General features: G+C 38.6%; 1 protein-coding gene across 1 annotated transcript; it reads left to right on the top strand.

The window, feature by feature from the left end:
* The first annotated feature begins 7,783 nt into the window (after nt 1-7,783).
* Hrh4 (histamine receptor H4) lies at nt 7,784-24,819 on the top strand. The gene is made up of 3 exons (XM_046434030.2): nt 7,784-8,028; nt 16,489-16,652; nt 23,061-24,819. The coding sequence occupies exons 1-3, from the start codon at nt 7,836-7,838 to the stop codon at nt 23,886-23,888; spliced, it is 1,185 nt and encodes a 394-aa protein (XP_046289986.1). The 5' UTR covers nt 7,784-7,835; the 3' UTR covers nt 23,889-24,819.
* Nucleotides 24,820-25,820: the final 1,001 nt, after the last annotated feature.

The raw sequence follows: 25,820 nt of genomic DNA, 5'->3' as shown, positions 1-25,820 counted from the left end.
TACTCCTTAACCTGCTCTACTTTCTCTTCTTTGTTGGTTCTGAATACAGATTAATTCTTGATGCAAGTTTGAGTAGCTCTTCATTCAGTGGGGTGGAGAGGGATTGAGTGTTATGTCGCTGGTTTTGTGATTCTACTTTCTTGAGCTGTACCAGCTGTGCCTTGCTATACAAGCTTTTAGAGATGGCCCAAGAGAACACTCAGTCTTCATTTTCATTCTGTCATCTGCATTTTTCCTTGAAGTCTTTTTTCTTTAGCCTCTCCCTTTCTCACTTAAAGGCCTTGCCCTTCCATTTCCAAGGATTTTTTTTTTCCACTCCTCTAATGAAAAGACCAAGTCTTGGCATTTTCTCATATTTTGCAATTTTTGCTCTAAGGCTGTCTGCTTTCTGTTGGGGGAGGGATGTAAACTCTTGTCCTAGAAGAGAGAGGAGAGGTAGTGGGGAGAAAGGTGTTGGGGAGCAAAGGAAATTTGTGGATGAAAACCTACAACCATTATAGCTCTTGTCCTAAAGTGTCTGGATTGTGAACTGTACTAATGGTGATAATTAATGTTTGATTGCTAAAGAAGACTCACAGGAACCAAAATGACAGTGTTTACTACTCAGTGGTTTGTTGCAAGGATCCTATATTACACCAGCATTAAAAGAAGGAAATGCCTCACAGTCAAAGGTTCTTTACCACAGGGCTGGAGAAGCCAGGCCTGAGTTCCAGATGTCCTCTCCTTGAAAAGCCACATACGTGCTGCCTCTCTAGGACCAGGAACCACTGACATGTGCATGGAACACCTTGATTCCAGGGAGCCCCAAATGGAGTTTCAGCTGGGGCTTCTGAAACCTTGTTGGTCCCAGAGGCATACTATTGCTAAGTAATCGGCTCTACCAGCAAAGCCCCTTTGGTCTCACGGTGACCAAGTGCAAATCATCAATCTCTGGTAACAAGAAACAATGCTGAAAGCTGGAACAAACTGTCCCCCAATTCCTCAGACTCATAGTTAAGAAAGATACTCTTAATCAGTATGTCTTATGGCTTGATCATGTCAGTCCTTGCAGATATGTAAGTAAGATGACTCAGGGCAATTCCAGGTCTTCTGACATTAATTGTAACAATATAGTTCATACCACCCCCTCAACCAGGATCAAGGCTAACTGACACCTCTTCATTTGACAGCAATTACCTGCTGTATGGCATTGTATAATCACTTAGACAATCAAAAAGCACCTAATTCAAACATCTGTAATAACTGAAAAGGTTGGTATGAATTTAAACAGAGAATTGATCAATCCAATAATACTAGCACAAAATACAAACTGTCTCATATTTTGCAATAACTTTATACCCCTTTTGCCTGCCTGATTTAAGCTATGGGTACTCTAAAGTAATTCATCTATTGAATGATTTCAAGAATACTAATTATGATTCATCAAGTCTAAATCTTCCTCAAGTCAATTTATCAACAACCTCATAATAAGTTTTATTAGCTTCTAGAGTATTAAGTTTACTTATGGTTTCAATATTCACCATATACTAGGATCCTGTAGTACTCTAATACATGGTTTAATATAAATTAGACATAATTGCATAGGATTATTTTCTCCCTCCCAACAAAAGCTACCTTTTCTAGTGGATGTATATGTTAAAATCCACGTCTCTATTATTTTAGCACTCCAAACCTTTTGTAAACATAACCACATTCCTTTTCTTGGGTTACATGGTTTGACCGATAGTATTTCCCTGTGAGGAATGTCCCAAAACAAGGTCCATCTGTTCCCTATTTTAAGTCCTCTAGTCCTGTTTGAAATGTGTCCAATATCCACAAATTGCACTATGGTAAAAGAATGGTTAGCACTTAGTTGTGGCACTAAAACAGTTAAAGAGAATTTCAATAGGTTGTATTCTCCAATTACAAATTTCCATAGATTGGGCAACCCATTAGCCTCCCATAAGTGCACACCCTATGTTTCTGCAATGAGAATCCTTGGCCATTGGGCCTGGGATGGTTCCGACTCCATTTAAATTAAGATATCTAATAACCCAGCTGTGTTGACATGCAAGCTCATTCCCACACTGGGTTTGGGCATATTGTCTTAGTGTCTGCTCTGATTGCAAAGCCCATTTTGCCAGTGCTAGGTTGCCATTTCTATTGCCACCCTGGTCTTTCTTTCTGGAGGAGGATGTCTTGGAGGTTTCCCTTTTGCACTGGAAATCTTTTATTTGTTTTCTTTCAAAATATCCTTTTCCCATCTATAGTGAATTCCCAGCCCCGTTCCAAATTCTCACACGAATCTTCATTTTGATAAGGCCAATGCAAGTTTGATCCATGAGAAGTGTTGTTGATATTGAGTACTAATTTCTTTCTTATGATTAAGAATTAAACTTGGATCCAACAGTGTTGGCCTCCTCGGGCTAAGGTCATGTGAGAACTAGTCACTACTAAGTGGGTTTTGCTTTGGTGATGCTATAATGTTTCTCGCAGTCATCCACACAGACTCTCTGGCTTTTCATTCTCAGGAATGTAAGCCTACAAAGTAAGATTTAGTTGTTTCCCTTTTTTGGTGGTCCAAGTGTCCCAAATGCTCCTCCCCTCTTTCCCCCCACTTTTTAATTGCTAGAATTCATTGTTACATATTCTTTTATGCATACAATATAATTTGGCCAATATCATTCCCCAGCATTTTCCTTTTCCCTCCCCTTCTCCCCTGCTCTGGTTCCTCTCCTCTACTGATCTCCTTTCAATTTTTATGAGATTTTCCCCATTCCACCTTTCTTTCTTTCTTTCTTTTCTCCTTCTCTAGCTTTCACATATGAGAGAAAACTCATGACTCTTGACTTTCAGAATTTGGCTTATTTCACTTTAACATGAGGTTCTCAAGTTTCATTTTTCTTTATGACTGAATAAAACTTCATGGTGTATGTATACACATTTTTAAAAAATCAATTCATTTGTTTGTGGACACCTAGACTGGTTCCATAATTTGACTATTGTGAATTGTGCTGCTATAAACACGAGTATACATGTATCGATACAGTATGCTGCTGACTTTAATTCTTTAGGATAAATACTGAGAGAAGTGGTATAGGTCAGAACGTGGGTTCCATGCCTACTCTTTCAGTTCCTCCACCTTCTTATGGCTTTCCACCCACAATAACAAGACAAAGAGCTATTTTTACACAAGATTTTTGACAGATGGGACTTTCTAGACTATCCTAGTATTTTCCTTAATTCTTCAACACTACAATTAATGGTCTTTTAATATTCAGATTAGTATTAATAAGTATTCTCCAGATTGAACTGGATATGTATTTCCATAGTTTGCTTCCCAACTTAGGTCCTTAATAATAACCCTGTCCTGTGAAATGGAACCCAAAAGACAGAGTCACATTAGTATTGTTACTAGAGTTACGGTCCGAGCTTCCATCTGTTCATAAGTTTTGAGGACCTAGACCACTCTTTGAAGCATGTGTATATTCATTAGGTTGGCTATTATCCTGCTTATTTCTTAGTTGTTCAGAAGTGGAGATTTTGGAAAACAATGTCCTTTTTTCCAAGAGACATCTAAAGTTAAATTTAAGAGAATATCATTATTTTTCTATGAGAGTCTCTTAAGGCACCACAATTATATAAGCTCTTACCTTTTGTAACAGCTATTTATGAACTATCCTCAGCAACAATTTTCACTTTCATTAATCATTATCCATTTATTATTAACTTAAATCTACATCTTTTCCTGTGAGGTAGGTCTCTCTGGCTAAGTCACAGGGATAGCCTACATTTGCTGGTAGCAAGATAAGATTTTTCTGGGGTTTCCCCATTCCCAATCAGGGGGATCAGAGACTGGATAAATATGGAGTGGCTTGGATTGGATAAATAGAAATGGGACTATCCTTACTACGAGACAAAAAACATTTACAGTCAGTTTCAACTTGATGAGGTGCAGGGAATAAATAGTCCAATCCATCAATCCCGTTGGAATTTTTGCATTTAGGTTCAAGTTAATATTCATATTACCTTGCTTTGGAATACTACTAGACTTTGGGATCTTTAATGGCAACCCTGGTTTCAGGAGTTAACATATCCACCACTGACAAAGAGAGTTGTATTGAAGCAGGAGAGACTTGTGTTTTAATACCTATATTGCCTCTGACCTCTTTTCCCCTAACTCTACTGAAAAGTATAATAATTTATCTCATGGAAACTACTTTTAGTCCCCTTCATCTTAAGTTGTGAAACATAACACTGGAGGCTTATAGACCAGCCCTTTGATTTAGTTGTAGATGGACACAACACCTTTATTTTTATGTGGTGCTGAGGATTGAAGAGTGCCTTCCCCATTCAAGGGGAGCACTCTACCACTGAGCTACAACTCCAGCCCCTGTCATGCCCTTCTTAAGCAGGCATTTTACTAATCTATTCCAATCTCCTATTAATTCTCTTCTTTGAAGGTAAATAATAAATCTATCTAGTGTGTGGTGTATATTCATAATTCCAGCAACTCAGGGAGGCTGACACTAAAGGATTGTCAGCCTCACCATCTTAGTGAGACCCTAAGCAACTTATGAGACCTTATCTCAAAATAAAAGATAAAAAGGGCTGGAGATGGTAGCTCAGTGGTAGAGCACCCCTGAGTTAGATTCCCAGTACCATATATATATGGAGAGAGAGACGGGGGGGGGGGGGGGGGGGGGGGAGGGAAAGGGAGAGGGGGAGAGAGAGTGTTAGCCCATTGATGTTGTCTAACTTAGTGTGGTCTGCATTAGCAGTGAACTGAGTGTCTTGACTTAAGGGTTACAGGTAGGAAGGTCAAGAAGTACTCTGAGTTTCTCCTCCCAGGTCTCCAGGGAGAGGAATGGAATTTGGTGGTGAGAATCTCTGCTTGCCCCTTGCTTCACCAGAATCTTTGTCTTTGAGAAATTGTATTTTTCTGCTGTAAATTTTAAGCTAAAATAGATGTAGGTTCTGAATTCAGAGATGTTTGTATGTTTATTACTGAGATTGGATTCTGGTTTTTAAGTGATATCTAATGGATGGTAGATATTAGCTGAAATTATCAAATAAAGGAGTCCCAGGCTCAGGTTGTGGTGAGCAAGTGGGAAAGAATAGTTTTTGCCCTTCCAGTGAGGAATATAAATAAAGGGCAAATGTAATCAATCTCTTTTACTTTAATAAATTTAAAGCATTGAAAATGAAATTAAATTATAGTGGAGCATAATATAACAATTTCTTTATAATCAAATCAACAAAACACAGACCATATAGATGACCATATATGAAAAGGTGTTTTCACACAATTTCTGAATGCATAACTTCATTTATAAAAAAACAAAAATGGGCAAAATTAACTTATGTTTATGGATGTCAGGATAGTGCTTGCTCACGAGGGTTGAATAACTAGAAAAGGGGAGATTTTTAGGTGCTTGTCAGTATAGAGGATGGTTATATGGGTATATTCAATTTGTTCAAGTTCAACAATTATACACTTACGATTTGTGCACTTTCCTGTATGTGTCAGACAAATAAAAAGTAACCAAATGAAGCAAAATATATCCCCTTCCCCCCCCCCCAACTCACATGCTATCAGGAGAGACAAGCAGGAAGACTCCTATTTTTGTTGCTCTTCATTCCTTTGTATATATTCATGTTCAGACTTGGTATCATTTTCTTTTTTCCTGAAGTACTTTAACATTCCTCACAGTGCAAGTTTGCTCGTGATGAATTCTTTCAGCTTTCATGTCTGAAAAAGCCTTTATTTTGATAGCTATTTGTAGTAAGCAGAGAATTCTAGGTTGACACTTCCTTCCCTTTCAGCACTTGAGAGAGGTTGCAACCACCGTACTCTTGAATGCATCGCTTCCGGGAAACCATCTGTTGTCATTCGTGTCTTTCTTATTTGGCATGTTTTGTGCCTTCTCTCCCCTCAGCTGTTCTTAAGATTTTCTTCTTTTTTTAAAAAAAAAAATTTATTTATTTATTGGTATGTGGTGCTGAGAATCAAACCCAGTACCTCATACATGCTAGGCAAATGCTCTACCACTGAGCCACAATCCCAGCCCCAAGATTTTCTTCTTAAACTCTGTTTTGGAGCAATTTTATTTGATGTGTCTTGTGTATTTTTCTTTATTTTTTTTAAACTTTTTTTAGTTGTAAATGTACCTTTATTTTATTTATATGTGATGCTGAGAATCGAACCCAGTGCCTCATACATGCTAGACAAGCTCTCTACCTCTGAGCTACAACCCCAGCCCTTCTTTATGTTTCTTGTGTTTGTGATACAATGAGATTCTTGGTTTATAGTTTTCATTAAACTGTAAAAGTTTTTGGAAATTAAATTTTCAAAAAAATATTTATTTCTGTTCCCTGCTCTGTCCTTTCTTTCAGGGATTCTTCTTAGACATATATTAAGTCACTTGAATTTGTCCTACAGCTTGGTGGTGCTCTGTTAATTGTTGTTTTAAATTCTCTTTTATCTTGTATTTCATTTGGGTAGCTTATATTACATTGTGTTCAAATTCGCCAATCTTTTCTTCTGCAATGTCTGATCTGCCATTCATTATTTCCGGTGTATTTTTAGTTAGAACATTCTAGTTTATATTTCCAGAGTTGTATTTGGATATTTAAAGAATAACTTCTCTATATTTACATTTTTAGTAAAATTTGAAATACAGGTATAACAACTCTTTTAATGCTCTTCTTTGTTAATACTAGGTTGGTTTCAATGGATTGATTTTTTCCCCCTCATTGTAAGTTATATTTGCTTGGATTGTAAGTTTTACATCACTGGGTTTTGAATATTTTTATATTCTGTAAATAATCTTGAGCTATGTCCAAGTCTTCAGTCAAATTACTTAGAGATAGTTTTGATTTTGATTCTTTTAAGTTTTGCTTTTAAGAGGTATTAGCAAGACCCAAGAAGTATTTAGTACAGGAGTAATTATCCCTCACTACTAAGCAAGAGCTTTCTGGGTTGACCATCCAATGCTCCATTAATTATTCACGTTTTCTGTCTTGCTGAGGAGAAACAGCCACTGTAACTAGCCTTGTGTGGGCACTGGGTTCTATTTCCTCTAATCTTCTCAAATGGTTCTTTTCCCTGCCTGAGAATGTTTCTCTGCCCTGTGCTGATTAAGTACTCTGTTGAGTACATGAGGAAGGCCCTCTGCAGACCTCTAGGGTTCTCTCTTCCAGAGATCTCTGTGGTACTCCCAATTCTCAGCTCCATCTCTGCATCCCAGGGAGTCAGCTAGGTTCTGCCTGGCTTTGGCCTCCGTTCCTGGGCCATGGAAACTCTCAAGACACTATCCAAGGGCAACTTCAGGGCTCCCCTTGTTCCCCCTTCTCTCAGGGATTACTGCCCTTCATTGCCTCCTGTCCAGTGCCTTGAAAACCCTTGTCCAACTTTTTGGTTGTTTCAGATGGGGCAATTAAGTGGATCACTCCATCCTGACATGAAGAGAGTATTTAACTTGATATACTAGTTTTAAAAACTGAATCTCACTTGAGCCCAACTTATTATCCGTGCAATGTATAAGTTGTATTTTGTAGATATTATATAATATTGCTCTACTGGGGTTGGATGAATCATATTAAATTGATTAAGAAAAAACATTTCACTGTTTTTTGGAAATATTTTTTCAATGTCAGTTAAGGGGAAACTGTTACCACAAGTTTATGCTTTATCAAGAATCAGGAAGTACTATGAGATCAGCATAAGATTAAAAAATGTTGTTTTGAGTAGGAGACTATATATTTTAGGTATCTGGTTGGAAGTTACACTTGTCAGAACTGTTTGTCTGTCTGTCTGAATTTTGCTATATTGAGCTTCTTCATCATTTGATGTGATGTCAAATGCTAATAGTACAAGTAGCTCGATATCAAATTATCAAATTACTTTAGCATTTTTAATGTCTTTACTAGCTTTTGCCATAATGCTAGGAAATGCTGTGGTTATTTTAGCTTTTGTAGTGGACAAAAACCTTAGACATCGAAGTAATTTTTTTTTCCTTAACTTGGCCATTTCTGATTTCTTCGTGGGTAAGTTGTGTCTTAATAACCTTTTCCATTTATAATTTATTCCTAAAACCTTAAAATAAGCGGTTAATATTTCAAGGGAATTTGTGAGATGGAGGGATTAACACAAAAAACGTTAAAATATTAAAATCTGGGAAGGGGTCTATATGGCACTTTAAGGGAATATTATACATAATGTAAATCAGTGTGATAATGGAAATTTCATCTGAAAAGATTTTTTTTCCTTTGTATAGAATAAAAGTAAGTCCCAAATAGATATAAAATTATTTTAGTGTAAGAGTTACTTGTTTCTGGAACTATTATCCTTGTATGTTTAGATTTATAGGTATTTCTTTCTAAGTACATATAGCTTCCTCACTATCACAGTGTTAGGGTAATACGAATAATTCATATGCTGGTAATCAGCACAATCAGAAAATGGGATATTCAGGTCAGTTAAATAGTATGTTTAATAGTATTATTTTATGGCATAACAGATATTATAAAATATACTCAACTACCTTGCATATAATATAGCATTATATAATTGGATGAGACCATAGAGATCAAATTAATGTTTCTTTGAAAACATGTTCTTTTTAAGTTTTACTTTCTGCTGGTTATCATTTTTTAATAATGCATATTATAATAAATATAAGTACAGACCTGTCAACTAACTGGTATTATTTTAAAGGAGCTTCTAGTATAATTTATTCTGGCATATTCAGATTTTTTCATTTATAGTTTCATAAAACTTGCATTTATGTTAAAATGAAACAAAACTCAAAGAATACTTAATTCATTGCCTGGAACACAGTGGTTGCTCAACAAATATTAGTCCCCTTCTCTTTTGATTTCTCTATAGATATATGTCCACCCAAACCAAATTCACAAATATTAGTATAGTACACAGTGTGTGTCAATACTGTTATATGTGCAGGTATTATTAGATAATCAAGGGATTTATAGAAGAGTAGGTTATTCTCCTCCAGGGAGGTTTCAATATAGTGGAGTGGAATAGAGAAATTCACAAATGACTATAGAGATATAGAGTAATGTAGGACCCCACAAAGACCCACCAGAGGTCACTCAGAGGAGGGATAAAGCATGTTTAGTGGAGAGTGGCATTCAAAATTAACTGTTGAAAGATGAATAGAATTTCCATAGGCAGATATGGGGAGGAGAGAAGAATCCCAAGCATTACCAGCAATCAACACGCTGCTATGAAGTTACCAGGCATATCTCCCTGGGTGAGCTTGGGGTTTGCTCTGTAGACAATTGAAATGGGAACAGCAAGGGAGGAAGTCGAAATCTATATGGCCAAGAGCTTTAAATAGTATTGTCAGCTGGATGGGAATAGTAGTAAGCAGTAGTGTCAGTCTGGATTATTAAATGGCAATGTGGAGATTTAAGAATTTAAAAGCAGGTGAGCAAGTGAATGGATTGAACTTTCTCTCGGAGGCATCAGACGGGCTATAGGAGGTAGGAGAGGTTGGAGGATGCAGAGCATGTTTCAGGCGGATGGTGCAGCAATCCAGGCAGAGGTCATGTGGCAAGGCTCTGAGCCAGGATGAGGGTAGAAAGGAAGGGCAGGAGGCAGATCTGCACAGGGTGGGGTTGGTCAAGATAAAGATGAGTCAACGACTGGGCTTCTGGTACTAAGAAAGGGCTGGCACACAGGGAAAGTGAAGGGCTTTGGAGGAGAGCAGCTGTGATTCTGATGTTGCCTTCAAAGTTCTGGAGGAAACTGTTGTTCAGGGAAATTGATTGAGGAGCCATGGCATAAATTGACAGGGTCACAAATGAAGCGGGGATAACCAATGTAGAAATATTAAAAAAAAAAGCATCAGTCTTCCTGCTTCCCTCCTCCATTCAATTTTTCCAGCTAGCCAACATTTGCAGCTTGATGTAGGTTTCACATTATTCTCTATGCTCACATAAACATGTACAAATATACAAGTCTATTTATGTGAACGTACAGAATGTTCTGCTATAAATATACTTATCTCTCTTCTCCTCCACAGAATTGTGTGGCTTTTAGTGATGATCAGCATATAAAATAGATGATGTATTTTGTCTAACCCAATGGGAGTGAGGCCCTGACTGACCTGGAAGTAGGGAGGGACCAAGTGAAAGGACTGAGAACCCAGAGCCTGAAGCTTTTGAACAAAGATGGTTTCAGATAATAATGTGGGAATGAGTGTCTCCATGTCTGGCTCAAGGTCAACATCAAGGCAACTCCTCCCCACCATCCAGAGCTGGAGTACCACACCACAAAGATCTGCCTCGTCTTTAAGAAATGGTACATGTAGTTATTTAGTGTTCCTGGTGGTCTCCCTCCATCAGCAGGAGGATGGGTGTAGGGTCGACTCCTGCTAAGAGGAGCTGCATGTAGGCCAAACAGAATCTCTGGTCATCTTCCAGTCTCATCCTTCACGGTTCCCCTGTCCCTGCCAGCTTTATCCAGAGTTACTCATTTAACATGGCACTTGCTATGACATAAGAATTGGGACAGTCCCTGAGCTTTTCGTAACAAGATTTGAATATTCTCCTTTGCCATGCTCTGAAGTGTGCCTTTTGGTTCTGAGCTTGGAGGAACTCTGGGAGGTGGTGGTAGGGCATGTCAGGACTCGAGAGGTTTTCTGTAGCTGTAAGGCAGCCATTCTTTGTATTTGGGGTCAGGAAACCCAGATCACCGGAACCCTGTGATGATGGCAGATTAGATCCTCATACACACATGGCCAAACACCCTTCCTCACAGGCTTTAGAACTTGCCTCCTGTTGAAATCTAAATTTGTGGCAGCTGCATAGCTAGCTTCCCAGGCTGAATTTACTGTTGGAAAGCAAAGAGTTATTGAGGGAAAAATTCCTTTACCAGCTATACCGGATGATATAAAAATGAGATATATATCAATATAGTTTGACTGCACAGCATCTCATCTATACACTATCGATAAATGTAGATGGAAAAATATATCTGTATATCTATAAAATTGCTATCACGTGGCTAATGTTTCCATCTGTGGGTGTCTACATGTACTGTGGGCATTTATAGCCTATGCAGCTATGTCATATGTGGCCTGGATGGGATTTTCAGGGATGAAAAGTGTTGCCAATCCAAGACAAAATTCCAGGATAAATTAAAGTTTATCTTTAATACCTTCATGTGCCCATTCAGCACCTTCTCTACCTCTCCATCCCTCTGTCTACTTGGGCTGGTATAACAGACTGTAGAGTCTGCGTGGCTTTGACAACAGGGATGTGTTTTCATGGTTATGAAAGTTGGGAATCCAGGATCTGGACAATCAAGCTCCTGGTGAGAACGTTTTTCCTGGCTGACAGGTCCCCTCTCACTGTGTCTTCATGTAGCCTTTCTTTCTTTGTATCAGGGATTGAAACCAGGGGCCTTAACCACTGAGCATCACCCCCAGCCATTTTTTATATTCTGAGACAGGGTCTTGCTGAATGACTTAGGGCCTCATTAAGTTGCTGAGGCTGGCTTTGAACCCGCGATCCTCCTGCCTCAGGCTCCTGAGATGCTGGGATAACAAGCATATGCCACTGTGCCTGGCTACAGGGGCATTCTCTGAGTGCTCTCTGTTGTCTCTTCCCTAAAGGACATCATTCCTATTGAATCAGGGCTACCCCCTTGTGACCTCATTTACCCCTAATTTCTTCCTTAGGTCCCATCTTCCAATACAGTCACACTGAGGGTCAGGGCTTCAGTATATGAATTGGGGAGGGTAGATGAACACTTAGTCCTTAACACCTCTGTGCATTTACTGTCATCCACTTGTCCCTGTGTTGGCCCAAAGGACTGACTGAGGCTATTGGCTCCCTTCAGTTTTTGTTTGACATTTTCCCATAAAAGGTATAGCAGCTTGGCTGACTTGGAGAGAAGGCGCAATCCCAGACTGAGGCAATTTTGAAGCAAACTGGGCATCCCACCCTCATCCACTCATTCACTGGACAATGACTTATTCTGAAGCGGGTGCTCTCTAGAGTTGCCAGGGACATGGCCCTGAAGATCCAGACAAAAGTCCTGCTCCCTGGTGTTCTGTTTCTGCTAGGTGCAGGGAAGAGGAGCTGAATAATAAGCTACATAAATAAGTAGATAAAACGAAGTAGCATTTTAGAGGGTGATAATTGCTGTTGAGAAAAATATAGCAGGCTGAGGGGGAGGCAGGGTTCTGGGTGGGGGTTACCATTTTAAGCATTGGGGGTGGGCTCGCTGAGAAAGGCACAGGAGAAATCAGCAGCTCTCTGGAGGAAGAGCATTTCTTGCCAAGGAACAGCAAGTGAGGAGGAGGGAGGTGGGAGGGTGTGCCGTGTATGGGAGGCCAGAGGAGCTGGGGCAGAATGAGGGAGGGGCGCAGGAGTAGGGGAGGTGGGCGGCTGGGCTGAAGCAAGTCACCCGGAATGACTTGAGTCCTCAGAGTCTCACAAGCTTTTCTTCTCATTGTCCTTCCTTCCTTCTCTTGTCCCTGTTTATTCACCTTTCTTCCTCCTTTACCACATTCATTTTTTAAAAATAATACATATTTTTCAATATCTTTATTTATTTATTTTTACGTGGTGCTGAGGATCCAACCCAGTGCAAGGCAAGGGCTCTACCACTGAGCCCCAGCCCCACCCCTTTCCCACATTCTTTTAATATAGTTTATTTGCTATTTCTCACTTCAGTTTTTTTCTAAATCACATATGTCAAAGGCTCATTGTTGTGTTCAAGGAATTGGCTCTTGGCTTTCCTCAGTGAGTTCGTTTGACCCACAAGCACAGTTCCAGAGCAAAAGTTGTAGAAACACTTAAATCTGAGGGATATTTCATATTCACTTTTCAGAAACTCCTTCAGACTATCTCTATGACTTCTAGACAGAGGAACTGAGAACATGACATTTGTATTAAAACGCAGCACAAGAACATAAGGTGGACAGCAGGGTTTTACTAAAACTAAATAGATTAGAGTCTGTTTTAAGCTAACTGCAATTCAAGCTGCTTCTATGGTTTTGAACACACCCTTCCTCTTTCATAAAATCCAAAATGCATGTGAAAAAGAGGATTTAAGTCAGATCCCTCCCTTTAACCTTTTTATTGGGGGGGGGAGATGTTGTACTAGGGATTGAACTCAGGGGCACTTGACCACTGAGACACATCCCCAGCCCTATTTTGTATTTTATTTAGAGACAGGGTCTCACTGAGTTGCTTAGTGCCTTGTCATTTCTGCTTTGAGGTCAGCTTTGAACTCTAGATCCTCCTGCCTCAGTTCCCGAGCCGCTGGGATTACAGATGTGCACTACCATGTCTGGCTCCCTTTAACCTTTAAGTTAGTGATGTCTATAATGCAAATGGTTACTGGCATCTCACTCTGTGGGAGAAATGAATGCAGCTGTGAAAATATTCATGTTGCAAACACTGGAATCCACTGGGGTGGGCCAAAATATCATAAAGTGTCTGTTTTTGAGATACTTTGATTTATCTCAGGTAAACGTAGTGCACTTCTTTGTTTTACAATTGTGTGCATGGGCATATGTGCAGACACACACCCCATAAGGGTTGAGTTGAGAATTTTTGTCTTCAAAATAAAATTGAAGCTGGGTGCGGTAGTGGCGCAACTGTAATCCCAGTAAGCTCCAGAGGTTGAGGCAGGAGGATCTTGAGTTCAAAGCCAGCCTCAGCAATGTAGCGAGCAACTCAATGAGACCCTGTCTCTCAATAAAATACAAAAAGGACAGGGGATGTGGCTCAGTGGTTAAACCACCCTGGGTTCAATCCCTATTACCAAAAATAAATAGATAGATAGATAAATATGAAAAATAAAATTGAAACATAAAGCAAGTTTACTTGGACTACATACATATAAAAACTGACCATGCAGCTCTTCTTCTCTGTGGTGTCCATCTGATGACTCTGTATGTAAATCCAGATAAGAATCCTACATTCTGGGTTCCCTTCCACTGGTTCTGAAATCTTGCCGTTGTAGTCTCATGTTGTCTTGTTTTGGAAGAATTCAGGGGCTATTTCCTTCTTCCTCCCTGTTTCTTTTCTTTTCTCTCTACTTACTTATGATTTATTCTGTTTTTAAAATGTATTTTTATTAGTGTATCATAATTATGCATAGTAATTCATTTTGACAAAATCAAACTTGCAAGGAATTTGATTTTGAGCCCCCTCTTTCCTTCTCCTTCCTTTACTCTTTTAAACTTCCTTTCTTCTACATACGTGTAAAAGTGAAATTCCCTTCAGAAGCCTTATATATGAATATAGCTTGATTTTGTCAAATTCATTCCGTTTAATCCTCCCCTTTCCCTTCCTCCCTCTCCTTCTGCTCCACTGATCGACCTCCTATCTTTATGACATCTGATCCCCTCTCCAACCATCTTCTTTCCCTTATTTTGCTCTAGCTTCCATAAATGAGAGAAAACATTCATTCTTTGATTTTCTTAGTCTGGCTTATTTCGCTTAACATTTTCTCCATGTCACCATCCATTTACTGGCAAATCCCATCATTTCATTCTTCTTTATGGCTGAATAGAACTCCATTGTGTATATACACCACATTTTCTTAATCCACTTACCTACTGACAATCATCTGGATTGGTTCCAGAAGTTGGCTATTGTGAATTGTGCTGCTATAAACATTGAAGTGGATGTTATTGCTATTGTATGCTGATTTTAGATCTTTTGGATAAACACCAAGGAGTGGAACAGGTGGGTCATATGGTGATTCCATTCCTAGTTTTTTTGAGGAGTCTCCACACTGCTCTCCAGAGTAGATGTACTAATTTGCACTCCCACCAACAATGATAGGCTAGTTTGGTTCTCATGCACCTAAAATGAGAATTTCTGTAAGTGTCTGATAAAATATGAAGATAATCACCAAAATCAGATTTCAACTGAGTTCCCACTTAATGTGTCATATTCTTAGCAAGTAAAGACACCTGTCTGAAATGTCAACACAGTTTTTAAAAAAACCCTAAAAACTAAAAGAAGGGGAACCCAGCTTAGTTACTTTCACAGGTAAGCAGTTTCTGTGCTGGGGTGAATTGCCATGGTAGAGTTTACTTATTTGTTCATTCAGTGAAGGGTTGTGGTTGGAATCAGGGGTTTTGAAATCACAGTTTCTGGTTTCAGATTCAGCTTCTTCTCCACTTACTAGATAAGTTTAATTGTTCCTCTCTTCTTTCTGTGTAGTTGGTTCTTAACTATTAATTCAGCACGGTTCCTACCTCACCAAGTTTCTATGAAGATTAAGTGAGATGATATTTATGATGCACAGAGCACAGTGTCTGACATATGGTCGTTTGTACAATACATATTAGCTTATTAGTTTAAGTTAAATGTGCAAACGACCGTGTAAATCAATCTAGGCATCATAGAAAATGTAAGCATTGATTTATGACATGCTCTTCAGCCTCAAGAGAGACAAATTAAGAGATGACTGTGATGTAAAACGGAATGAAATTAGAGAAGAAGAGACAAAGTGGCAAAGTGCCAGGAGAGTGCAGGTGACAGAGGGATCACTTCTGCCAAAGAAGTTCCAAGAAAGGTGACAAGGAGGAAGTCATTTTTTGACTTTAGGGAAAAACGATAAAGAAGTAAGCACATTTTTTTTTCAGTAGAAAAAAAGGAGGACAAGAGTGTGTGCAAGAGTCTAGGTTTGAATCCCCAGCACTTAAATAAATAAATAAACAAAAGAGGACGACATTCTAAGAAGAAAGAATGATGTGAACAAAGAGAAAGAGATATGAAAATGTGGGTTATATTTGGTGAAGCCAACTCTCTTTGGGTTGGATCGTGAAGAACATAAAGATGGTTTCTACTGTATATGACTAGAAATAGAGGTCAGGATCTGTATTTAAATTGGAAAGTAATAAGGAGCCTTTGGAGGTACATTGTTCATGACGTCTATTATTAAAAAATCACATTTAGAGTGCATAGAAAGTAAGTCCTGAGCTGTTTAGTGAAATACTGTGAATTTCTATATATAACTGTGTTGGTCAGCTTTGCATTGCTACAACAAAGTATCTGAGACAATTAGCTTATAAAAAGAAAATGTTTATTTAGCTCACAGTTTGGAGTTCAAATCTGAGATTGGTTTTGGCCCATTGATTCGACTTCTGATGAAGATGGCAAATCATAATTGTAGGAACACATGTCAGAGTTATTGCTCACATCTAGAGGCAGGAAACACAGAGAGATTTAGAGTCTGGGGTCCCCAAGTCTCCTTCAAGAACATGTTTTCAATGACCTAAGGACCTCCCAAAAGGCCCCAACTCTTAGAAGTTCACAAACCTCCAAATACTGCTGCTTTTATGACTAATCTTCTATATATGCCCTTTGGGGGATTCTCATCCAAGTTATAGCAATAACCAAACAATATTTAGTGAATTCAGATATGTCATTGTGCTGTGTACCCATTTGAATCTACCTTTTTGTATTCATCCATGTGTGCTATTTGCTACTTCTTGTTTTCCCCCTGAACAGGTGTGATCTCCATTCCTCTGTACATCCCTCACACACTGGTTGGTTGGAATTTTGGAAATGAACTCTGTGTATTTTGGCTCATCATTGACCATCTTTTGTGTACAGCATCTGTGTATAACATTGTTCTCATCAGCTATGATCGATACCAGTCAGTCTCTAATGCTGTAAGTCAAAACGTTTAATTTATTTTTCTTAGAAATATAGATGAAAATTTTGGTTCTCTCAAATTATCTGGAGCTGGAATCCAGGAAATTACCCCTAAATATGTGCTTTACCACTGAACTATACCCAAATCCCAACAAAAACATTTTTTAAGTCTAATAATTAAAGTCTAATATTTAAGTCTTCTTCTTTTTTGTTGTTGTTGTTGAAGAATCTGATCCTTTTGTTACAAAATTCTCAATGGCCCTTAGTCTATGTGGTCGAGGTAAGTCACTCCCCTATGAACTACTGAAATGGGAAGGCAGCAAAGGAAGCACCAGGCTAGCTGTCTCAGTGTTGTACTATCTTCATGGATATATGAGAGGTTCACAGTAGGTTCCACTCCATAGACAAGTTGAGACCTGAATATTTTCTTCAGGAATTTGCTAGGCAATTAGAAAGAACCCCAGATTTTCGAATGAGATGAGAAAATCAGTTCTGAATGGCCAAAAGGAGAAGCCAGGTTATACAGTGGAATTAGCCCAAAAGACCAAGTCCCAGTGCCAGTGTTAGACCTATGCCAAGAAAGTCTGAACTTAGCCAAAATCTGGAATAGCCTCAATAAGTTAGTAACTATTCTTAAGCAAGCTAAATTTCTCAGAAACAGAACAAAGGAGAACATCAGTTTGAAGAAAGCCTCAGAAATATGGGGCAGTAATTTGAAATCTTTGAGGCCTCAATGGGACACTTTCACTTCTCACTCTCAGGGATCTAAATCCTTGGTCAACTATAGGGTGACAGGGATTTTGCTAAGTGTTGGGATATAGAAATGAATGAGCAGAGACCCTGTTTGGAAGATCATAATAATCTAAGTGGAGGCAGACCCAGAAGTACATGGGTTTAATACGTGGTCTAAGTACTATGCTATGACCTTGAGAAAACAGTGATGGCTCCCCTCCAGGAAGACTCTGTGACTTGAAGGCATATACACCTGGGAGAAGGTATTAGATAAAGCAAAGGATAAACTGCTGGATCAAAGAGATTTCAAAATGATGAGGCTCAAGCAAGACAGTAATTTCTTTTTTGATCACAGACCAGTCCACGAAAAGTGGAAGGCTGTGCTCCAGGACCCCAGTAACAGGGTGGCTCTGTACCCTCTCCTCTAAGTCTGGGACCAGAAAACTTACTATACAGGACCTGATAGTAAATACTTTCGGCTTTGAAGGACTATGGTCTTGATTGGAACTACTCATCTTCACTGTTGTAGCACAGAACAGCCCTAGACAATAGGTTAAAAAAAATGTGCACAATTGTTTCCAATAAAACTTTATTTAGAAAAACAACGGTGGACCACATTTGTTCCACAGACAGCAGTTTGCTTACATCTGCTCTAGGTTATTATTCTCTGCAGAGTTAAAATTAGGCTGTTGTTACTCCAGGTTCTATATAGGAAAGGGAAAGGACAGAAGTCCAAGACAGAGGGATTTTCTTTAAAGTAAGTACTGCAGAATCACTTTCTCATTTCCCCTCACATTTTATTGATGAAACTTAGTTACATGGTTCCACCCCTGTGCACAAGAATTTGGGGACTATGGTCTATAACTGTGCTACCATATGGCTAAGGGAAAGGGTAAAATGAATTTGAGAGGACAGCCAGCTATTTCCACAAATTGGTATTGGGTACTTAACTAGTGGCAGGGTTCATTGTAGTTTATATTGGTCAAACTATGGAGAAAGTATAGATCAGTTTGGATTGATAATTCAGATACCAATAATGTTGTATTTTCCAAGCTGTAGGACTTTACCCATTATTGAGTCATGAAATCAGTTCAATTGGTTGCTTATTTTTTTTTTAAATGAAAAAACGGGGAATAGAGTAGAATAGAACAAAATATAAAATTAGGGTAGAAAATATCAGAATACCTTGTGCATCATAAAGGCAACTACTGTTCTATGAATATTCTTGTCTGTATTCTTGGTTATGATGCAAAATAGAATTCTTGCTTTAGAAATATATTTACTTTAAATACTCTATGTACTCTTAATCAGAATCTTTCCCATTTGTACTTTTAAATTTTCCTTTCTTTATGGATTAATGTTTCTTTTTAATTTTCATTGGATGTTCCTAAGACTTCTTTCACGGGTTGTCCAAGCTTTTGTGTCTACCCTCATGCTTGTGGGCAGAAGAGGGACAGCTTGCCCATGTAGAAAAAGTGCTTAGAGATTTCAGAGAGAAGAGAAATGATACCAGAGAGAAAGTGGATGTGTGTGTGTGTGTGTGTGTGTGTTTTTTCTCTGAGTCTTACCCTGAGGACATACCTGGCAGTGCCTCGATCCCTGTCCCTAGTATGCAGCACAGAGGTGAATGCATAACAGTCTCCAGGGGTGAATGCATGGAGGCACTACGCTAATGATTCCGGGGAAGCCTAGTGAAACCAGAAGGAAGACTTCTAGGACTCCTGTAAGTTCACGGAAGTGGTGGTAGGAAGCTGAGCTCTGACTCCAGATCAGGTGATGTGATAGGCAATGGGTGGGCTTGGCCTGAGAAATGGAAATATTACAATAATTTGGCAGCACAATATTACAGTACTCAGAATCTTCTAGAAGGATAGATTCCATGTAGCTGGAAACAACAGGAATTTATTCTCTCACCTTGAAAGGAGGGGGACAACAGAACTGTCCTCTCTCAGAAGGCTCTAGAGAACCTGTTCAATTCTTTTTCCTAGCTTCTGATGTTGCCAGAAATCCTTGGCTTATAGATTCTCCACCCCAATCTATGCCTCTGATGTCACCTGGTTTTCTCCCTGAGTGTCTGTGTCTCTGTTTCCTCTTCTTTTTTTAAAAAAAAATTATTATTTTCATTTGTTCTAATTATTTTTATACATGATAGCAGAATGCATTTTGATTTATTATACACAAATGGAGCACAACTTTTTGTTTCTCTGGTTGTACACAATGTAGAGTCACACCATTAGTGCAATCATACATGTGCCCAGGGTAATGATGTCCATCTCATTCCACCATATTTCCTACCCTCATGACCTCTTCCCCTTCCCTCCCTCCTCTTTGTCCAATCCAAAGTTCCTCTCTTCTTTTCATGCCTTCCATTATGGATCAGCATTTACTTATCAGAGAGAAAATTTGGCCTTTTTTTTTGGGGGGGTTGGCTTACTTAGCATAATATTCTCCAACTCCATCCATAATACCTGCAAATGCCATAATTTTATTATCTTTTAATGCTGAGTAATATTCCATTGTGTATATACCACAGTTTCTTTATCTATTCATCTATTGAAGTGCATGTAGGTTGGTTTCACAGTTTAGCTATTGTGAATTGTGCTGCTACAAACACTGATGTGTTGTGTCACTATAGTATGCCGGTTTTAAGTCCTTTGGGTATAAACAGAGAAGTGGGATAGCTGGGTCAAATGGTGGTTCCATTCCAAGTTTTCTAAGGAATCTCCATACTGCTTTCCAGAGTGGTTGCACCAATTTGCATTGCTCCCAGTGATGTATGAGTGTAACTTTTCTCCTATATCCTTGCCAACACTTAATGTTGCTTGTATTATTTTTTTTAATTGTTTTTACTTGTAAGTTGGACACACAATACCTTTATTGTTATTTATTTATTTTGATGTGGTGCTGAGGCTCAAACCTGGCGCCTCACACATGCTAGGCGAGCGCTCTACCACTTAGCCACAGCCCCAGCTGTTTGTATTCTTGATAACTGCCTTTCTGACTGGAATGAGATAAAAATCTTAGAGTAGTTTTGATTTGCATTTTTCTAATTACTAGAGTTGTTGATCAATTGTATATCTTCTGAGAAGTGTCTGTTCAGTTCCTTAGCCCATTTATTGATTGGGTTATTTCTGGTTTTGGTGCTAAGTTTTTTTTGAGTTCTTTATATATCCTGGAGATTACTGCTGTATCTGATCTGCATGTAGTAAAGATGTTCTCCCAATCTGTAGACTCTCTCTTCATATTATTGATTGTTTCCTTGGCTGAGAAAAAACTTTTTAGTTTAAATCCATCTTATTTATTGATTATTGATTTTATTTCTTGCACTTTTGGAGTCTGGTTAAGGAAGTCAGGACCTGATCCAACATGATGGAGATTTGGACCTACTTTTTCTTCCATTACATGCAGGATCTCTGGTCTATTTCCCTTTGTGAGGGCACCAGTCATATAGGATTAAGGTGGACCCTAATCCAGTAATTTTGGATTAAAGTGAACCCTAATCCAATACAACCTCATTTTTTATTACATCTATAAATATTAATTTCCAAATAAGGCCACATTCACAAGTACTGGTGCTTAGGACTTAAATATATCTTTTTTAGGGGACACAATTCAACTCATAACAGGCACTTAGACTGTGTCTGTAATCTTATCTCATTTTTAACACCGGTATGTCCTAGTGTGCTTCTCTGCCTCACAAAATAAATCCAACAGACAGAAATTTGGGTATTTTATTGGAGCAATGAGTGAGAACTTGGGCATCAATGGATTCTAGGAGGCCACCCCAGCTGGTTGTCTGGATTCAAGCAATCCTTGAGCTGCTTATCTGTCCAAAATGCTCCCTCAAGATGAAGGGATTGACATTCTCTTCTCAAATCTCTTGGATGTCCATTATCTCCATTGACCTTATGCATAATGAAAGATCACTTTCCAGCATATTGTATTATATCATCACAAAGGCAGCACAGAGTAATTAAAAAATGAAATGCAGTTTTATGACCATCTGGGTATTGTTACCATCTTCATAGTCATTAGATTTAGTGCAAGAGATGTATTAATTAGTGGCATAAAGAAGCAGAAGGCATTTGTGGTCATCATGGTTCTGGTTAGCATCTTAGCATATCCTCAGAAATGCCAGTAGTATGGTGGGATGAGAAAAACCGCTTCCCCACAGTTGAAAAATATTTATTATTTTTTAAAATTACTAACCAGTTTTCTCTTACCTCCAGCCATTGGTCATCTCTTCTTAGCAGGTACATCCAACAAAGAAACACAGTGCTAGAAGTGTTATACCCCTTAAAAATAGGACAAACACTGTAGGCTAGCTTTTAAAACTCATGAGAAAATAGTACACAAGAGATAGTGAGGGCTGGGGTTGTGGCTCAGTTGGTAGAGCGCTTGCCTAGCATGTGTGAGGCACAAGGGTTCGATTCTCAGAACCACATATAATTAAATAAACAAAGGTCAATCAACAACTAAAAAAAAAATGAAAAAAAAAAAATAGAGACAGTGAAAGGCACGTTCCTATTTCCTGGGTAAATCATTTCCTTTCTTGAAAGGGAGGAAAGTAGAGACATATGGAATGTTTGAACTGGAAGGAAACTTATAGACCTAAAAGAGGTTCAGAAAGTTTGCCTGTTCTAAATGCCCTTACAAAATTCTTGATCCAGATGTTTACCCCTCGTATAGAATGGTGGGCCTTAGATGTCCTTTGACATAGAAGATATTCTTAATGATTTCAGGCCTGACACAAGGATCCTGTGATCCCAGGTCAGCCATCACTTACAGAAGCTTTTTCCCCTGTAGAAGCCTGTCTTTGTCACCCAGTGGAGCTAGAACATTGTCTACCCTTAAAACCAGCAGTGGCACTTGCCATAGTCATTTCTGTCAGTGGCTGGCCATCCCATCGTTGGCATTGTGATCTATCTGATGGAAACGCTGTGGACGGAGTGATTTGGTAATTCTCAGTAACACTGCAGTATTTCCCAACAGCAGATGTAAACATCTTTGGGTGTGTGCTTATCTTCTTGGGAGTGATGTAAGAGTCCTTCTTTCTGTTCTTGACGCCACCTTCAGGCCCCAGAATGAACTGCAGAGTAGATTCTTTCTGAAAAGTGGAATCGGATAAGGCATGATTTTTGAACTTTGGGACCATGATGAGAAATGTGTTTTAGATTGGTGATGTAGTACATGCATTTCTCTCCCTATGTGTATCTGTATTCCCAAAGGTATATTACTTTGGTTGAAAAAACATCATCAAACAATAACTCTGCGTGATGCATTGTGACATTGACTCTTCTATTGCATTAAAAAGAATGCCTGCCCTGTCCAGCCTGCAGGTTGAGAAATAATGTGATCAGGTGTAACTTATTTCAGTTTAACATTCAGATGAATGTCTATTGGTGGGAATATCTGTTTTCTAATTTTAGATATTAACCTTGACATTTTCTTTGGTGTCGGAGGTTTAACCTTGAAGGTTATAATTTTCCTCTTGACAATCATTAAGAAAATCCATATTGTGGCTCAGGTTCCACTCAAATAGAACTCTGTGTCCTGGCACATGTCACAATACCCATGTTATATATCATGTCTCAACCTCTTGCACATCCCTGAAACTTCTGAGAGGCTGTGGGATGATTTGTGCATCAACAAATGTTCATGACATTGAAACAAACTTATTTGGTCTCTTGTAGGTGTCTTATAGAGCTCAACATACTGGGATCTTGAAGATTGTCACTCAGATGGTGGCCGTTTGGGTGCTGGCCTTCTTGGTAAATGGGCCAACGATTCTGGTTTCAGAGTCTTGGAAGAATAATACTTGGAATAATAATAATAAGGAATGTGAACCTGGATTTTTTTTGAAATGGTACATCCCCCTTATTACGTCGTTCTTGGAATTCCTGGTCCCAGTCATCTTAGTTGCTTATTTCAATGTGCATATTTACTGGAGCCTTTGGAAGCGGGGTAATCTTGGTAGGTGCCTCAGCCATCCTGGACTCACCTCTGTCTCCTCCAGAGACTGCGGGCACTCATCCAGACATGGACTGTTTTCAAGGACATCTCTTCCTGCAGGGAAGGACGCAACATCATCCTGTGGTTCAGAGAGACAAGGAAGAAACAACAGTCTCTTGTTTTCCTTCAGAACCTACGTGAATAGCAATACAATCACTTCTAAAGCTAGTTCCCTCTCCAAATCGGATTCTATAGCTCTTCACCAAAGAGAACATATGGAACTGCTCAGAGCTAAAAAATTAGCCAAGTCGCTGGCTATTCTCTTGGGTGTTTTTGCCATTTGCTGGGCTCCATATTCTCTGTCCACAGTTGTTCTTTCAATTTACAAACCAGAGCAGCGTTTGAAATCGGATTGGTACAGAATTGCATTTTGGCTGCAGTGGTTCAACTCCTTTGTCAATCCCTTTTTGTATCCATTGTGTCACAGGCGTTTTCAGAAGGCTTTCTTAAAAATATTTTGTATGAAAAAGCAACGAATACCATCACACAATCGGTCAACATCCTCTTGATGATAATGTTCTCACTTCTGTAAATTTTAGTCTTCATCTCACCAAGGTGAATTTCATCTGGTTTTCATCTTGCCCATTCCACTCTACCCGCCCCCCCAAAAAAGTCCATAAAACCACAACAATTGAAAACTTAAAAAAAAAAAAAATCTGCACTTGGACGCCAATGGAACATTATCCCAGTAAATAACAGTCTAATGATGAATTGATAACATATTTTTGTAAACTCATAGCCACAAAATACTATTTTTCTTAATCATCACCTCTTCCTTGTTTTGTAGATCTTGATACAACCTTGATTGTGAAAGTCCAGAGTCTCTCTTCTCTTTTTATGTACAATGTTTGCTACAGTCATAAGTTAATTTCACCTTTTTATTTGATAGCAATACAAATGTGTCCAGTTTTGAAAATCATTCCCTGAAGTATGCAATAGAGCCAGGAGCCTCGATTGGGGGTAGGGAGCTCTGTGATCATCAGTGGGCAGGTGTGTTTGGGTTTGAGTTGGCAAGAACAGGGGAGTTGCAGTGAACCCAGGTGAGCTCATGTATATTTCCAGAGTTTATGTCGCTGATCCCAGTAAGGAAGGAGGTGTGGTGTGGTAGAAGAAAGTCCTGGCAATCACAGAAGAGGAGGAAGGATAGAGAAGAGCTTGTCCTATTCCTTCCTGCCCTCTTCTTCCAACTTCCATACAAGCTACAACTCTAGGTGGAAATACCAGAAAAAGAGGACAGGTAAGAGGTGGTGAGAGGACCATAGGGCCACTGACCTAGCTGATGTCAACGGTTAGTTCTCAAATATTGTTGTATCTATTTAATGTCTTTTACTCAATTTGCCCAATATTTTATATTTCAGCGCTCAGTGTTATTCCTTTATAATGTAGTTGATACAGGTTATACTTACCGATAAATCACCATGTATTAGTTTGGTGATGTTTTTGTCCTTTGTTCACTTTTAAATGTTTTCTATTCTCAATGTCATAAAATTTTATTTTTCTTCGAGTTAATTTCATCTCTCCTAAAGTTTTTTTTTAAGTATTCCTTCTACAATTTCTCAGACTTTTCATACAGTTTAATAATTTTTATATTTCTTGGCCTTTTTAAGGCTGGTTAATTTTGAACACTAAATTACAAAAAAAAATCTGTTAAGTGCATGGCTTAGAAATGTACATGTTTTTTATATACACTTCTGCTTTAATTTCATAAGAGATACATGTTTTACATTTAATAGCAGTTTGAAAAATTGAGAAGTTTTATAAATATGTAAAGTTGTTATGCCTCAGCTGTTGGTTTTAACATTTATAAATCAGTAGTTATAGAGCTCATGTGATTGCTGGAGGCTTGACTATGCACAGAATCGAGTGGTCCTAGGAAAAATTTTCCCAATTAAACCTCAAGAGAAGCATGCCTAAATATTCATACATGTTTTCTAAATTATATATGAAATATAATATATTTCATATATAATATGTTTCATTCAGTGTAAGATGCTGTCAATGTAAAATAAGTTATTTTATTTACCACCATAAAATGGAAATGCTACAAATTGTTTATGATGTAGTATTTTTAAAAAATCACATTCATAGTCTCATTCTGATTCCAGAGTTGAGAAATGAACAATATGTATCTTAGACACGCTGAAATACGATATATACATGACAAATGAACTGAATAGGCTACTACTCTATGAGAGTTTGAAAAATGAATACTTTAGATGGCCCATGAATGTATTCATCAAACAAATGTTATTGAGGCCTTAACAGGTATTAGCTAGTTATGGTAAAGATGCCGGTGAACCTTGCCAGTAAGATTTAGATTCTGTAGGAACAGGAATTTTACTCAGGGGTTCTCTTACTAACCCAGCTGGGTGTGCCACAGAACCTCAGCTGATACTTAGTGAAAAGGCATTTGCTAGATATTTACCTTCAGATGAACACAA

Source organism: Marmota monax, unplaced genomic scaffold (genome assembly GCF_021218885.2).
Source record: "Marmota monax isolate L192 unplaced genomic scaffold, Marmota_monax_Labrador192_F-V1.1 WCK01_AAM20220418_F8-fsc00126, whole genome shotgun sequence".
NCBI lineage: Eukaryota > Metazoa > Chordata > Mammalia > Rodentia > Sciuridae > Marmota > Marmota monax.
This window is presented reverse-complemented; position numbering and strand designations above follow the sequence as displayed.

Bases quoted from the DNA above. Each gene is read 5' to 3' on its own strand.
- Hrh4 (XM_046434030.2), top strand. From the start codon at position 7,836: ATGTCAAATGCTAATAGTACAAGTAGCTCGATATCAAATTATCAAATT. The intron at 8,029-16,488 runs GTAAGTTGTGTC...CCCCCTGAACAG, and splicing joins CATTTCTGATTTCTTCGTGG to GTGTGATCTCCATTCCTCTG. The intron at 16,653-23,060 runs GTAAGTCAAAAC...GGTCTCTTGTAG, and splicing joins ACCAGTCAGTCTCTAATGCT to GTGTCTTATAGAGCTCAACA.